This window comes from Martes martes (assembly GCF_963455335.1).
Source record: "Martes martes genome assembly, chromosome: 7".
In the NCBI taxonomy this organism is placed as follows: Eukaryota; Metazoa; Chordata; class Mammalia; order Carnivora; family Mustelidae; genus Martes; species Martes martes.
The window spans coordinates 47,597,288-47,612,419 of NC_137894.1; the positions used below are offsets into that span (position 1 = coordinate 47,597,288).

General features: G+C 40.6%; 1 protein-coding gene across 9 annotated transcripts in view; it reads left to right on the top strand.

Annotated features, from left to right (window-relative positions):
- MAP2K5 (mitogen-activated protein kinase kinase 5) overlaps positions 1 to 15,132 on the top strand; it is a 258,142-nt gene that overhangs the window by 18,616 nt on the left and 224,394 nt on the right. For all 9 annotated transcript variants that reach the window (XM_080807862.1, XM_080807858.1, XM_080807865.1 and 6 more), the window contains exon 3: positions 2,449 to 2,516. In XM_080807862.1, coding sequence (XP_080663988.1) covers positions 2,449 to 2,516 — 68 coding nt within the window. The remainder of the gene's footprint in view (positions 1 to 2,448; positions 2,517 to 15,132) is intronic.

Consider the following 15,132-nt stretch of genomic DNA (forward strand, 5'->3'; position numbering starts at 1 on the left):
TCAGGCTGGAAATTTTACCAAGTTCAGGACTTCATCAAGAACAAATCCTTGTAGCCCACATCTAAACGGAGAATTTGACTTGCTTTTAAAACAAAAATGTGAAGTGTTTTCATGTGTGGCAATATGTAACATTACATCTCTTTATACTGTATCAGTTTTTTCTTTGTTTCCTGCATTTGTAAGAAAACATTTTTGACTTAGCCTTGAAAATACTGGTTTCTAGAACTTATGTAGGAGCTCCCCTTTGTTTCAAAAACTAGAATGGCGTTTCTTTTTCTTCTCCAATTTAGCTTTATAGTGTCTACACCTAAGAAAGAAAGAAGGAGCTAAATTCCTATATAGTTTCTTATATATGTAATATTCTTAGGCCTCTGCTGTCTTTGTTACGGGAAATGACCCCTATGTGCCTTTTATACTGAGAGCAAGCAGCTCTTAGTAGAATAGTACAGTAGTGACTCTGGACAGCTCTTACTTATATAGCTATTTAAATGGTGTGACTTGATGATACTGATTTGCATTGAGTTCAGGAACTCTTTGGGAGTGAACCACGATCCAGGATCCAGGAACAAATGCTTTGGAGAGAAACCCCAATGAAAGCAGTTGGCTTGATCACTGAGAAGGGTTGGCTCGACTGCTAGTTTCTATCATGCTGTCAGATAGATTGCTATTGGCTGCTGGGAGAAAAAGGAAGTAGCATTTTGCTCTGCAATGGGCTAATTAGGAGAGAATACAAGCTCCCTCCTAGGGTTTCCATGGCCTGGCCACTGAGCAGGGGAATATCTTCAGAACTGCAGCTGGATGGGAGGGAGGGCCGCTGGGATGTGGTGGGCGAAGAGCCACGAGCTGGACTGAACTCCCCCTGTATTTTCAGTAAGAGTATATTTCAGTAAGAGTCCCTAGAGCATGTCATGTAAGCTTGTTCTCTGCATGACCTGAGATTTGTCTGCTTCTAGCAACTAGATACTCAAGAGTGACCAAAACCAACCAACCAACCAACCAATATATATATATATATATATATATATATATATATATATATATATATAACAACACTGGCTGTTTAACAAGTACATCAGAGCTGCACCAGCTGAGAGGGAGCCTGCCCCTTCCAAGTTGCCCCTGGGAACATTGTTGGAGCATTCTTCCAACAATGCTACAAAATGCTCAAAATGCTTTTGGTATTTTTCTTTCAGCCATATATTTAGAACCTATCACATAGGCTGTTTTGTTGACAGATCTTTATTTTTAGAGTGATGAAAGAGCTAACTAAATATTTAGAAATAGACAAAAGTCATTCCAGGTCATACCTGGCAGATAGCACGGGTGAGTGACCAGGCAAGCAGTTCGTTTTGGGTTAAAAATGAGATCTGATAGGGTCATCACCTGGCTGGCTCAGCTGATAGAACATGTGACTCTTGATCTCTGCATTGTTGGTTCGAGCCCCACTTTGGGTGTAACGTTTACTTACAAAAAAAATTAAAAAAAAAAAAAGATCTGATATTTTCACGTGGTCTGTCTTTGGGTTCTTAAAGCAGTTTTCAAAGAGGTATTTCAAAACTATTTTGAACAGGAACAGCATCATGGAAATAAGTTTCTGGATGTGGGCTGCTTGGGATGATGCAGTTATTCAAATGTACGGGTTCTCCTTGTGTATTTTGTAAAGTCTAATTATCCTCCAATTTTGAGACTATCATATTTTTTCAAAATCGCATGGATAGCCATTTGAAGCTTGTTATAGTCAGAGTACCCCACAGAAACTGAACTGTTCGGAAAGAGCAAGCGACCTACCGGATAGAATGGGTTATGGGGTTAACTGTGTTAAGAGTTGCTTTGCAAGTTAACCTTCTAGAAGCTCCCTGTTCTTCTGTGGAAAGGGGATGGTAGTAATCCAGTCACACTGTCCACATCATAGGATCCTTGCACAATTTTTAAGGAGGCGTGGTGTCTGAAGCACGAATCATGGTGCTTTGTGTGTAGTCATGTTCAATACACATGGGCCATTTTTATCACGCCACTGTCACATGAGAGCTTGCCGGGGAGAGAGGAAGACCGGACAGAAAAGGGACAGGGTGCTGTGTGAGAAAGAAGGAAAGCACTCATGGTAGAACAAGACTGGCCTCCTTCAGTGTGTAACATTCTTCACACCAAACCTGTTTATTCACACTCCAGTGACACGTTAACCTAGATACAAGTCAAGCTTGACGTAAGCAGTATTTTAATTCTTAGCTGTCCCGGAAGTTTCTGGCTCTTTATCGAGACTGCTCATATTCTGAACAACAAAAAACCCCAGCGAAACAAACCGATAACCTCAACATCCTCAAAAACATGGTGTTGAAGATTTGGCTCTCACGTTGTGAAAAGCAGTTGTGTTACGTTCCCAGCTGATGTGGTTTTGTGCATTTAAACACTGCAAATCTCACCACTTGCACTGTGTTGCCTTTGAAACAGATGAAGATGAGGATGGTGACCGAATTACAGTGAGGAGCGATGAAGAAATGAAGGCCATGCTGTCCTATGTAAGTTGTCATAAAATTGTCACATTACAAGGTGACAACGTAAATGTCATATTATAATGTGTTGATGTAATCATGGGCACTTTTTCTTGCACGGTGAAGATGTAAAAGTAAATCACAGCTACCATAACATTCTTCTGTAGGATGCATAAGGGTTTTAAGGATTTCCTTACATGTTAAAGTTAAGGGCGTTCTTTTCAAAAGACACTTACTGATCATATCATGAACATTAAGAATAATGCATCTTAATGACTTTTGCATTAGGTATGGTGCAGACTAAATGGACTATCAATTTCCTGTATTTTTTATGCAGTACTTAAAGTAACGGCTCATTAAAAATGAACCCCTGGGCTCTAAAAAATTTTTCAAAATCTACTTTCAACTGGAGATCTCTTTCACCCTTCCAAACAGACTGTAGTTAAATGTAGCTGCAGGCTCAGTATGGATACACGATTTAAAAATGTACTCGCCATTATTTTATGCACTAACCACCCCCCTTTTTCTCCACCCTGAAATGAACCACAGGGTTACTTACTGAATCAGAGGGATTTGAATATATCCTGAAATGACTTTTCTTTTGTGTTGCAAGTTTCAGTGGAAATTTGCCTTAGCCTTTGTATGGGACTGAAGTAGATAAACGAGAGAAGACAAAAGGGTACACGCCTAAAACTTTAATACTAAGCCTGACAAGTCCAACTATGATGAGGAGGTGCAGCTTCCCTGAGCCCTGATTTGTGCTGGCCTCTTATTGTGTTATTTCCTCTTACTCATTTTATTTTCTTCTATTCGAGTTTGTAATCTGTTTACAAAACCTTTTCTAGTGGCGGGGTAGAGAGAGTGCCAGGGCACTGGACTCAGATCGGACCACGGCTCTCTGGCTTGCTGGCCTTAGGCAGAGCACTTAACCTTTCTAGCTACCGCTGCCACATCTGTCAATTATGGGTAATAATACTTGTCCTTTCTACTGCTCAGGGTCATTGTATGATCAAATGGGATAATAGATGTGAGAGACCTTTGCAAAGTTAAAAGTTCTAGACAAAGGCAAAGTGGTATAAGGGTGGAAATGATGGTTATCAGGGCCCTTGCTTGTCCAGGAGACTCCGTTCCTAGCCAACAGTGAGGTTGTAGGGGTTTTTTTTGTTTGTTTGTTTTTTGTTTTTAATTTATTTATTTGACAGACAGAGAGCACGAGTAGGTAGAGAAGCAGACAGAGAGTGGGGGGAAGCAGGCTCGCTGCAGAGCGGAGAGCTCGACGCGGGGCTCGATCCCAGGACCCTGGGATCATGACCTGAGCCAAAGGCAGAGGCTTTAACCCACTGAGCCACCCAGGTGTCCCGAGGTTGTAGGTTTTTGATGGACCTCAACTTCCACCAGAATACTGTTTCATTGTAATGAAGACTGTGAAATATCTGTAAGGTTTTCCGCCAATAGTTTTAATTTAGGGTAGGAGGAAAGAGAACAAGAAGGATGGCATGATTAACAGAGCATTGCATTCAGACCAGCACAGAGTAGGAAAAGTCAATTTCCCATTGACTTCCCATTAACTTATTTGAGAGTCTTTGTGCACTGAGAATTTAGAGCAGGGCTCATCAGTACCTTGAAAGGCAGAGGAGAATTGTCTGCTGAAAGGCCTAGCACTAGTATTGATAGATTGGCTAACTCTCCTGGGAATGTGACATGCTTATTTTTAGAAGACACACATACACACACAGATGGGTTCTGGTTTTTCAGCACACATCTGCTGTGGAAAGTATGTTACTGACGTTCTGGTACTTTTGTCATGTCTCTGACATAGCCATACACAAAGGTGTGCTTTCAAAAACGTGCTTTTGGGAAGTTCTGACAAATTGTCCTTTTTGAGAAATGTTATGCATGCCATCATAGTGATAATAATCATTTCCGTTTCTAAGTGCCATATATATATATATATATATATATATAAAAGATACAAAAGGTATTTGATTTTCTATGGTTTTAATAATCACTTGTTGAGGTAGATATTATCATTCCCATGTTTTAGATGAGGAAGCAGTGGCTAGGAGATATGCCAAGGTCTTAGGGCTAGTGTGAGTGTGAGCGTGGAGTTAAAGTTCAGCCTCTCCTGATGTGAAAGCTGGGGCTATAAAGGGTGTTTTATGCTCTTTCTCTCCCGTCTACCTCCTTGCACATTAGTGGGGAACTGTCTATGTGTCACCATTATTACATTCTGGATGATTTGTGTGTGTGTAGTACCTTAGTTGAGATATCTGTAGTATATATTCCTTGTGATTTATGCTTATTTTCTCAAATGTATTGTTTATTTTTGTGTTGTAGGAAAATACATTAAGAGTTATGTAATTGTCTTTAAACTGAAATTCTGAGATTTCGATAGGGCCACTTTTTAGTCTGAAAAGAAATCTTCTAGCTCATTGATCCCCAAATCTGTGTATTTCATGAATTAATCAATTTTCACTTTTAGATCAGAGGATATAGGCATTGTAACATATTATTTTTGCCAAATACACACGTTAATAAAATAAATAAATAATAAAAATTAGCTACTGTTAACCATTATTTTACTAACAAAGAAAAACAGTGAGAGTCATTTAAAGATTAAAAATGATAGGCAGTACATAATCTCAAACGTAAAGGTGACCATTAGAGTGAGTAGATTTAGGAGTACCTGGCTGGCTCAGTCAGTGTAGTGTGCAACTCTTGATCTTGGGGTTGTGGGTTCAAGCCCCAGGTTGGGTGTGAAAACTACTTAAAAATAAAAAAAAAAAAATAAAGTGAGTAAATTTAGTTTTATGTAAAACTCACTACATTCTTTTTTCCCCCTCTTTTTTTTTTTTTTTTTTTAAATTTGACAGACAGAGATCGCAAGTAGGCAGAGAGGCAGGCAGAGAGAGAGGAAAGCAGGCTCCCTGCTGAGCAGGGAGCCCGACGTGGGGCTCGATCCCAGGACCCTGAGATCATGACCCGAGCCGAAGGCAGAGGCTTTAACCCACTGAGCCACCCAGGTGCCCCTCCCCCTCATTTTTAAGTACAATCGATGTATAATGTTATATTAGTTTCACACTATGTGTACCACATAGTGAATTGGTATTCTTTACTTTTATCAATTTGCAATGGATGGTGAAGCCTTTACTATGAATTGGCAGTGGTCCATGCATTGTGGTCTGGCTGATCAGGTCCAGGCTTTCTCATTAACTCACTTAAATATTTATAGATGGGAACCTGAAGTCCTCAAAGAATTTTAACTGATTGCGATCACTCTGATTCTGAATGTTTGAGCAAATCTTTTTAAGTGCAAATATCCCTGAGAGAGATAACAAGCTTTAAGTCATTTAGAGCCTAAATGGATTTATTTTTTCTCTTTTACTGTTGAGATGGTCCTACTGTCATATACCCTTTGTTTATGTAGAGTCAGTCTCTGAAAAAACACTTAAAACGTAAAGAGTAGGGGAAACTCTCGAAAAGCACACATAAAATTAGTTGGATGTCATTGTGATCGGTCTTGGTTCTTTTTTTAAAATTTTCATTTTATTTTATTTATTTGAGAGAGAGAGAGCATGAGTGGGATGGGGGGAGGGGCAGAGGGAGAGGAAGAAGCAGGCTCCCTGTTGAGCAAGGGGGGGGCACCCCACCAAGCAGGGCTGTATCCCAGGACCCTGGGACCATGACCTGAGCCAAAGGTAGATGCCTATCTGACTGAGCCACCTAGGCACCCCTGATCTGTCTTAGTTCTTTTGATTAAAATTCTGCTGGGTTCCAGTTTTGCCATAAGGAGAACCATTTGGACTTAATCTCACAATAGATTTTGGTCGATAGCCTTCAGTTGCTGATCTGTTATGAAAAACCTGCATGGTCTTTATTTTTTAGGTTTATTTTGACTGGAAACTTTTTGAATCCAGGATCTGGGTGGTGGGTGGGGAAGATAATGAGATACTGATAACAGGTAACCCTGTATTTACTGTAAAAAGCAGCTGAGTTTCTCATTAGTTTCTGCAGATTTAGTAAATTTACAGTCCCCTTATTATTTCTTTAAAATCCATATAGGGAAAGCAAAACTAGAGACACTTTAACTGGAAATCCCATAATCATTCTTTTCCGTTGATTACAAAGGTTAAATGAATAAACAGCCTGGTCTCTGCATAAAATTGGGAAGAAGATGTGCAATGTCTGAGTTGGAACTTGCAGAATTACTTTTTTCCCCCTTGAATGCAAGCATTTTCTGGCTTTGGGCCAACAGAAGCATAAGTTTTTATCAGTAATTTAAATAGATTCTCGTATTAGACCTGAAAATGTTGCCTTTTTAATTGAAAACTTATCAATTATTTAAATTGCTAGCAGCCTTAGGCTGTTAATTTTATGTGTGCCATAACAAGGGCATACAGTGGTTTTTGATACATGTGACACGTGGAGTATCGCATTGTAGGAAGGATTTGTCATGACAATAAGTTGTCGTGTGATGTTAAATAATAACCAACATATTAAACCAAAGTCTGTTGTCACACATTAGTACCGTTTTATGTAAGTTATTTAGAAGTTGTATTCTTTTCTTCATTAGATATATTTTTAAGAGATAATGAGAAGAAAACAAAGCTATAATAAATTGTCTTTTAAGAAAATGTAAAGTAATTTGGTCTCCAAGGAGATATTTAATGTATTGAGAGAATCCAGCAGCCAAGTGTTATTACAGCACCATTGTGATCGCTCTCTGCGTTTTGTTATGAGTTTGTGTTAATCAACAATCTGTTTTTATAGCGTAGTTTCTTGTAAGTTATGTTGTTAGAATATTCCACTTCTGGGATCATGGCTTTTCCTCTGACACTATTGTATCTTTTTAATTCCTTCATAAAGTATTTTTTTAATTAGAATCTGAAATGCTTTATTAGAAAAAAAAAAAAGTACACCCAACCTACATATTCTGAAAACTAAATACCTGATCATTGCTAATTATTTAAAGGACGCTGTTAAATATTCCCTTAATATAGTTTACGTTTCTGTTGATGTTCTTGTTTCCCCCTCTCATTTTCTGGGAAAATTAAAGATGGTGTGTCGTTTTTCTCCTTCTGTCTTTTTGTGTTCGTTGTCTGGCAGTGCCGGCTTCATTTCCTTTCAGCACCAAACAGCAGTGCTGGGCCGTGGTTATTGATTCACCAGAAGCTTTATCTATCACTGAGACCCAGTTATAGGAGGGGTTATTTTAATGCTAACCTCGGCTTTTGGGTGACCTTTCATTAAGAAACTCAGCAGTACATCTTGCTTTTGTAAATGGATTCATAATTTTTTCTGCTAAATCCCGTGTCTAGTACAGGATTTATTACACCTGGTTCCTTGATACTGAGAGCCTTGTGTGAGTGGAGCACAGTATTAACAAGAATAATTTTCTTCATTTTGCCCATTCTCTGCCTTTATACCATTTTTGCACATTGCCAGAAGAGTATGGGATGAATTTAACGTAATGCCTCCCATTATGGTGGAGACCTTGTGTTTTAGTGGAGTGTAAGTATTCCCTTTGGTATACTTGACCATTGTGTGCCTTTTTACATGTTGGGTACCATGAGGGAAAATACTCCTTGACCTCTGTAGTACCTTGTAAATTGGGATATGATTAGCTTTGTCGTAGTATACATAACCTGGAGATTGCCTCTAAAATCGTACAGTTACTCAAGTAGAGTTGAAAGGGAGCCTTAGAAGTCTTGTCCAGCTGATGCATTTTATAGATAGGGAGACTGAGGCCCTCAGAGGACAGATTCAGTTAGAGGTCGTGTTGCCAATGAATGGGAAGGCCTGGACGTGGTCCCACATCATTTCACACCCCCGCCCAAGTCTCTTTACTTCTGGTGGTTTAAGATGATTTTTTTTTGTCATCTCTTGAGGTCCTGCTGAGGAAGCTTTGCAAATACTACCTTTTTCCTGATATCAAAAAGGAATGCCATTTATTAGAATGTTAGTGTACCTGAGTGTGAATAAGAATGTAAAAAATACTTTGTGGGTTTTTGAAATTTTAAATTTATTTATTTAAGAAACAGAGAGCCTGTGAGTTAGGGGAGGGCCAAAGGGAGAGGGAGAAGGAGAGAATCTCTAGCAGACTCCATGCTAAGTGTGGAGTGTGACGCTGGGCCCGATCTCAGCACCCAGAGATCATCATCTGAGCCAAAATCGAGAGTCAGCTGCTTACCTGAATGAGCGCCCTGGGCTTTGAAATGGTGAAGATTTTTGTCCTTATCTACAAGACTGAGTTTTACCACAGAATTTGTTGCCCACTGTGGAGCTGAACATTTAATGGCACCAGCGCCTTTGCTATTAGGAGGTTTTCTTCAAAGAGCAGGAGATTGGAGCTCATTTTCCACATGGTGCTTTTAAATATGCTCCATATTAAATAGGTTCGACTTTGAACTTATGAGGCAACATCAGCTCAGTGCAGTTCAGTTGAACAGCTGATAATGCAGAATGTTCTCCTCACAAGGTGGGGAAATGGCACAAGGAGAGGTGAGCCAAATGAAATAAATGGTTTTGGAAATTACTCTCTCTCTCTCTTTTTTTACTCAAATAATAACATGCTCTAAGCTGTAAGTAAAGTTTTTGTTTTGTTTTCTCATCCTAGTCAAAGAATAAAACCTTTTTTTTCAGAGGCAGGTTATTTTAACTCCCTTCTCTGTGCTGCCTGGGACATTTGGATGCCCATCAAATAGTGACAGAAATGCGGTAGCCCCTTCGGTAGCCCCCATTATGAGATATCTTCAGGCATCTTTGCTTGCGAGGAGCAGAAGCATACAGAAGCTTGCATCAGAGCAGGGCGTTTATGTTGTGGCTGCTGGAAGCAAAGGGAAAGACAAGCACAAGCAGGCCTCAGGCAGGGGACACAAGGGCACTGTGGGGTGCCCAGGATTCTGTCGTGCCCAGGATTCTGTCGTTAACATGACCGTACTTCTGGTTCAGCTCCATCTCTGTGGAGGGCTCAATGTAGCCTGGAGGCTGGTTCCTCTGGGGTCCTACGTGGAGGCAGTTGGCATGAGGCAGCAGAACCATGTGGTACCTCAGTTAGCCCCAGAGGGATGATGGCTAGGAGCTTGTCTTCAGAGGAGATGCGGGCTGCAGGGAAATGTTGGACCTCCGGCAGGAGGCTTGCTGTGGAGCAAGACCAAGTTGTTAGGCACTTGTTGGCAGCTCTTACTAAACCTCTGTTCTCATAGGCTGGTCTTACTGAAAACGAGAGGGGTATTTTCTACATATATCTGAAAGGTGAATGTAAATACGGTGCCTTACAGTAAAGTTTGAGAAATTCAGCAAATTATCAACCTAGGAAATATGTCCAAAAAGGCATAAATTGAAGTAATAGAAGATTTCAAATAGAGTTGCTTCTTTCCATATATATGTTTCTCTACTACTTATATGTTCTTTACTCTTTCCTCACCGCCTCTTTATTTATTCATTTTTTAGTAGAAATTGAGTGGTAGGTTGGATCTTTATCAAGCACTATTGGAAATGGCTAAATAGAGTGTAAGAGAATGTCACATTTGGCCTGCTGTCTGCATGGCCTGAGGGTCCTATTTTATTTAAGTGACAGGTTCCCTGAAGCTACTGCAGCAGTCCCCCATTTCCTCTGGGGAATAAGTTCCAGGATTCCTCCCAGTGCATGCCTGCAACCACGGACAGTACCGAGCCCTATATATGCCATGTGTTTTCCTATACATACATACCTGTGGTAAAGTTTTACTTATAAATTAGGCACAGCAGGTGATTAACAATGATGACTGATAATAAGATAGAACAATTATAACAGTATACTACAGTGAGAATAATGTGAATGTGGTGTCTCTCTCTCTCAAAATACTTTATTGTACTATACTCACCCATCTCGTGATGCGGAAAGCTGATAAAATGCCCATAAGAGATGAAGTGAGGTGAGTGACATAGGCATTGTGACCTGGTGTTAGGCTACTATTGACCTACTATTGACATGTCAGAAGGAGAATCATTTGTTTCCAGACTGCCTTTGACCACGGGTAACTGAAGCCATGGAAAGCAAAACCATGGATAAGGGGGAACTACTGTATTTAAACTTCTCCTTTAGAGGTATAACAGAATTGCTACAGCCTAGAAATCAGATACAAGGTCAGTGTAGACGCTGTCCCAAGCTAACCATGGTGATGACTCTGAAAGCGTCAGCCAAGAGGATCCTACAAGCTTTGGACCCATTGCTGAATACAAATTTAAACCCCTTCTGCCAACACACATTACCTTAAACTTAGCCAAGTTGAAGTTCATCTGCCATTGGCTGCCCAAACCTGTATTAAGACCATCTGGAGCTCCCTAACGCCCTTTATGGTTTTCCTATCCAAAACAAACAGTGTCATCGTTAAACATGGCCAACTTACTGTCTTTTTCACTTCCAAATCATTAATAAATACATCTATCCAATAATATTAGCCCATAAACAGGCCCCAGGGTTGTTCCCTGTTGACCTTTTCAGTGGAAGACTTTTCACTGTGATTTTTCTTTCTCATCATCTCACCAATCCATGACCATATGTGAATCCTTGGTCCAGAATGACCAGAGACATTCAAGGAAGAGCATGTGCACATTGTAGCCCCTAAAGGCAGGGGTAGGGAGTTATTTGAGAAGTGGGGGATCTGGAACCAGGTAAGTAAATGCAGACATTAATTTGGTATTCAAAATAGATTTGCTTTTTATGTTGCTTTTGACTCTGGAGCAGTTGTGTGTGTCCTAAGAGGTCAACGTCATAGAAACAAGAAGTAATCAAAAGAAAGCATAACTGAGGACACACTAAGCAGTGTTCTAATTGAATTTAGAGCCACTTAACAGTTTAGATTGTTGGGTTCTTCACTGGGAAAACTAATAAATTAACTATGGACTGCAAATAGTTGGTTAGTTTATTGATTATTGCTGTAATTACTGACTGGGCTTCTTATAATGGGGTATGCTTGCAATATTGACTGAGCAGGAATTTGAAAATTTTATCATTAGTAGGAAAAAACCAGCATGCTTTTTCCTTTTAAGTAGAAACACTGTACTAAGTCTGTTAGGAGGCATGTTAAGAAGAGGTTTAGGAAACTGTCCTGTTATGTGTCTAGAAGCATAATAAATAAACCTGATTTGATGCAGTATGGTATATAAGACTTGCCAGAGTCAGAAGGTATGAGCCATGAGAGTAGTTACCTTGTTTCCATCAGCTCTTACCTGCCTCCTTCCCTTAAATATTTGTGGAACACTATCATGTGTGAGGGTCAGAGCTGAGCACTATACAGCAGTGATGTCTTGGGTTTTTAGGGAAACAGGTCTTTTTGAAAAGGTGAGGAAAGCTGTTTATTCTTTCCCCAGAAAATTCACACAACACAATGTTTCACATGTAATTTCAGGAATTTGAAAGCTCTCCTAAGACTCATAGAGACTCCAGTTTAATACCTCTGCCCTACAAGATAATAAAATACACAAGACAGGGCCCTTGCCCTTGATGAACTTCCAGAAGAAAGATAGACAATGTGTTCCCAATCATACCCTTTTAATTACTTTGTTGTTTGTAGTACTGTAATAACTGAGGGAATGGGAGAGGATATTGAGTCTTGATAAACAGTTAAATTCGACCTCTGTATTTGGTCTAAAAGTGATCTTATTTAGGGGTTTCTATATTACCTATTGTTATGAACCCTTCTCTTCAGTGTAATGTTGGGAAGTGGGAGATTCATAGCCCTGTGCCCTCTTTCAAGATTTTTTTTTTTTCAAGTACTTTATAGAAGATTTCCCATATACCAGCTCCTTTGATTTTGATCTTTTTAATACCTTTATGAGGTGAGCAAGGCAGGTATTTTCCCCATTTTTTTTTAAAGTAGGCCCCATGGCCAGTGTGGAGCCCAGTGCAGGGCTTGAACTCACAACCCTGAGATCAAGACCTGAGCTGCGATCAAGAGTCAGATAGTTAACCTACTGAGCCACCCAGGTGTCCCTAACTTCCTCATTTTTATAGTGGAGACTACTGAGGCACAAATTGCATACCTTTCTCAAGGTCATAGAGCTAGTAAATGTAGAACTAGGACCTGAGATCACTCATGCACTGATGTGCTCAGTTATTGGCACAGGCACAGTGAACATATAGTTCATTCTTTCAAGGAGCCCATGGTCCACTCAGGGAGATTAACAAAGAAGCCATCAGTGTTCAATGTGGGAGGATATGAAAACTCATAATTACCAAGCAGAGTGATAAGTGCTATAATATGGCTTAAATATTAGGTGCTCTGTGAGCATAAGAAGGAGCTCCTGGTTTAGCTTTGGAGACAGAGAAGGCTTCCTGAAGAGCGTAGTGTCTAAACGGAGTAAGGTAGGACAAAGGGACTGGGAAGGATGTTTTGGGCAGAGAGAAGAGTATGTCTGAGCTCTTGTGTAAGGACGACTGGTGCGTTCAGGAGGCGCTCCCTGTGGTTCAGTGTGGCATGGACAGGGAGGCAGGAGAGGGTATGTGGCAAGGTTGGGAAGGAAGGTAGGCTAGATCATGGAGGGCCCTCGCTTGAAGGAACCGAGAAGCTGGAAAGATGTAGAGTTAATAAAACTGATGATTGATTGAGTGTGGGAAAGAAGGAAAGAGGGGGGGGTTGGCTTCCTTCCAGCTTTCTGGCTTGGGAAACTAGGTCATTGTGATGTCATTCACTGAGACAGTGAGCCCGGGTGGCGGAAGATGGGTCTAGGGCATGAGGGAGAGGTGTGAGAGGTAGAGACTTGTTGAATTTGAGGGGCCTCTGGACAACCAGTTGGGTACGTTCCGATCTTAGGAGAGAAATCTGGGCTGGAAATAAAGATTTGTGATTCATCAGCTCCTAATTAGTCTCAATGACTCCTCTGGTAATTGAAACCTTTGGAAGTGGCTGAAGTTAACTCAAGGAGAGTATAAAATAAGAAGAGAAGGTTGATGAAAAACCATGGGGAGCTCTAACATTTAAAGGAGGGGTGGGGAAAGAACCACGTACAGGAAACTGCTTAGACTGGTCAGAGAGGGAGGAGGAAAACCAGAGCTGGGTGCCGAAGAAGGAGGGAGAGGTCACCCATCGGTGCGGTGCCACACATCCCTAGTCTGTGAATGATCGGCGACGTGGCCTGACCCACACCGGTATGACTGAAGAAGTCACACTCCCACCCGCTCAGCAGGCTGCCCGGTAGCTGGTTTATGTAAATGTTTTGAGGTCTGAGACATACATTTTATGTATGGATTAGAATGAAAGAAGTAATTTTTGGTGGGGGGGATTCACTGATTAAACCGTTGGCTTCATCTGTGAATGACCCTTGCAGAACAGGATAGGGTTGCGAGAATTAAATGAATAAACATAAATAGCTTTCTAGTGAAACAAGTACACAGTAGGTGGTCAATAAGTAGCTGTGTGTGTGTGTGTATCTCTCTTCTCCGTCTCTTCGTTTTGCTCTCTTTTAACAGAGAATTTGCACCTTGTAAAATTAAACTGTGCTGTTTTAGAACTCAAGTCTTTTATGTGGCACATTTCCATGAAGAAAAAATGTTGTAATTATTGATTGAATTGTGCTGTTAGAATTAGGTTCTTAACAAATAGGAACACTGTTTGATAAGCTTGCAAACAAAACAAACCAAGAATTGTACTTGCTATCCCCTCGTTGAATCTGGCCCTCTGTTTCAAATTAATTAGATTTTTGGATAACTGTGCTAAACTTTGTCACATCCTTATTAAAATTGTTTAAGGATTTTGAAGAACATCTCAGAGGGACTCTGAAACTAATCTGAGTCTGGTACTGGAGATTCCATTAGCAATCACAAAACTGATTAATCTTTTACTCACTTAGCTTATTGATTATTGCTGCAATTACTCCATGTAACGGATTCTGCCAGGAATACCAGCGGAAAACACATTTTGTAATTGCTGCTGATGTATTCGGTGTGAGCACAATAGTTTGTGCTTTTTGTACCTAACTGTTTTTGTATTTTGAAATGTGGGCAGACTTCTATTCAGAAAGTGCTGTTGTTTTAGCGGTAGGAGGCTCACTTTTTAATTTCTCAACCACCAGTAAGGCATTACAGTTTACAAAGTGCCTTCCCAAACACTGCTGCTGCGGGTAGATTTCACGGCAACCCTGTGTAATAGACTAGCTCGCTTCCCTCTCATTTGGAGGAGGCTGGGGCTTGGTGAGGATCAATGGCTACGTAATAGGTGGCAGAATCAGAAGTAGGCCCCATCTCAGTCAGGAAATAGTTATTGAACACCTACTGTGTGCAGGGCTCCGTGTTCAGGATAATAAAAGCCGGGATAGGGTCATAGAGATTGCGTTCGGGCAGTCATTTGGATAGCTTCAGATTATGGCCCCATTAATGTTATTGTGTCACTTTGTCACTTTTCTGTGCAAGCCATGTAAAGTGTCTTGGCATACGGGATTGAGGTTTTTGTTTGTTTGTTTTCTTCAGTTTGTTTTGGGCTAATGAAAGTCACATTGGCTTATTTGATCACTATTTAGAACAAAATCGGAAAGGCTCTGTCTAAAGGGAGAATTTCTAATAGACGTGTTGCTGAAGAGAGCCCTAAAGGGAGAATTTCTGAAAACACTGAGTCTACCTGGGTCGAGAAGCAGCTTGCTCCAAGGCTCTGAGGCGAGCCCCCGT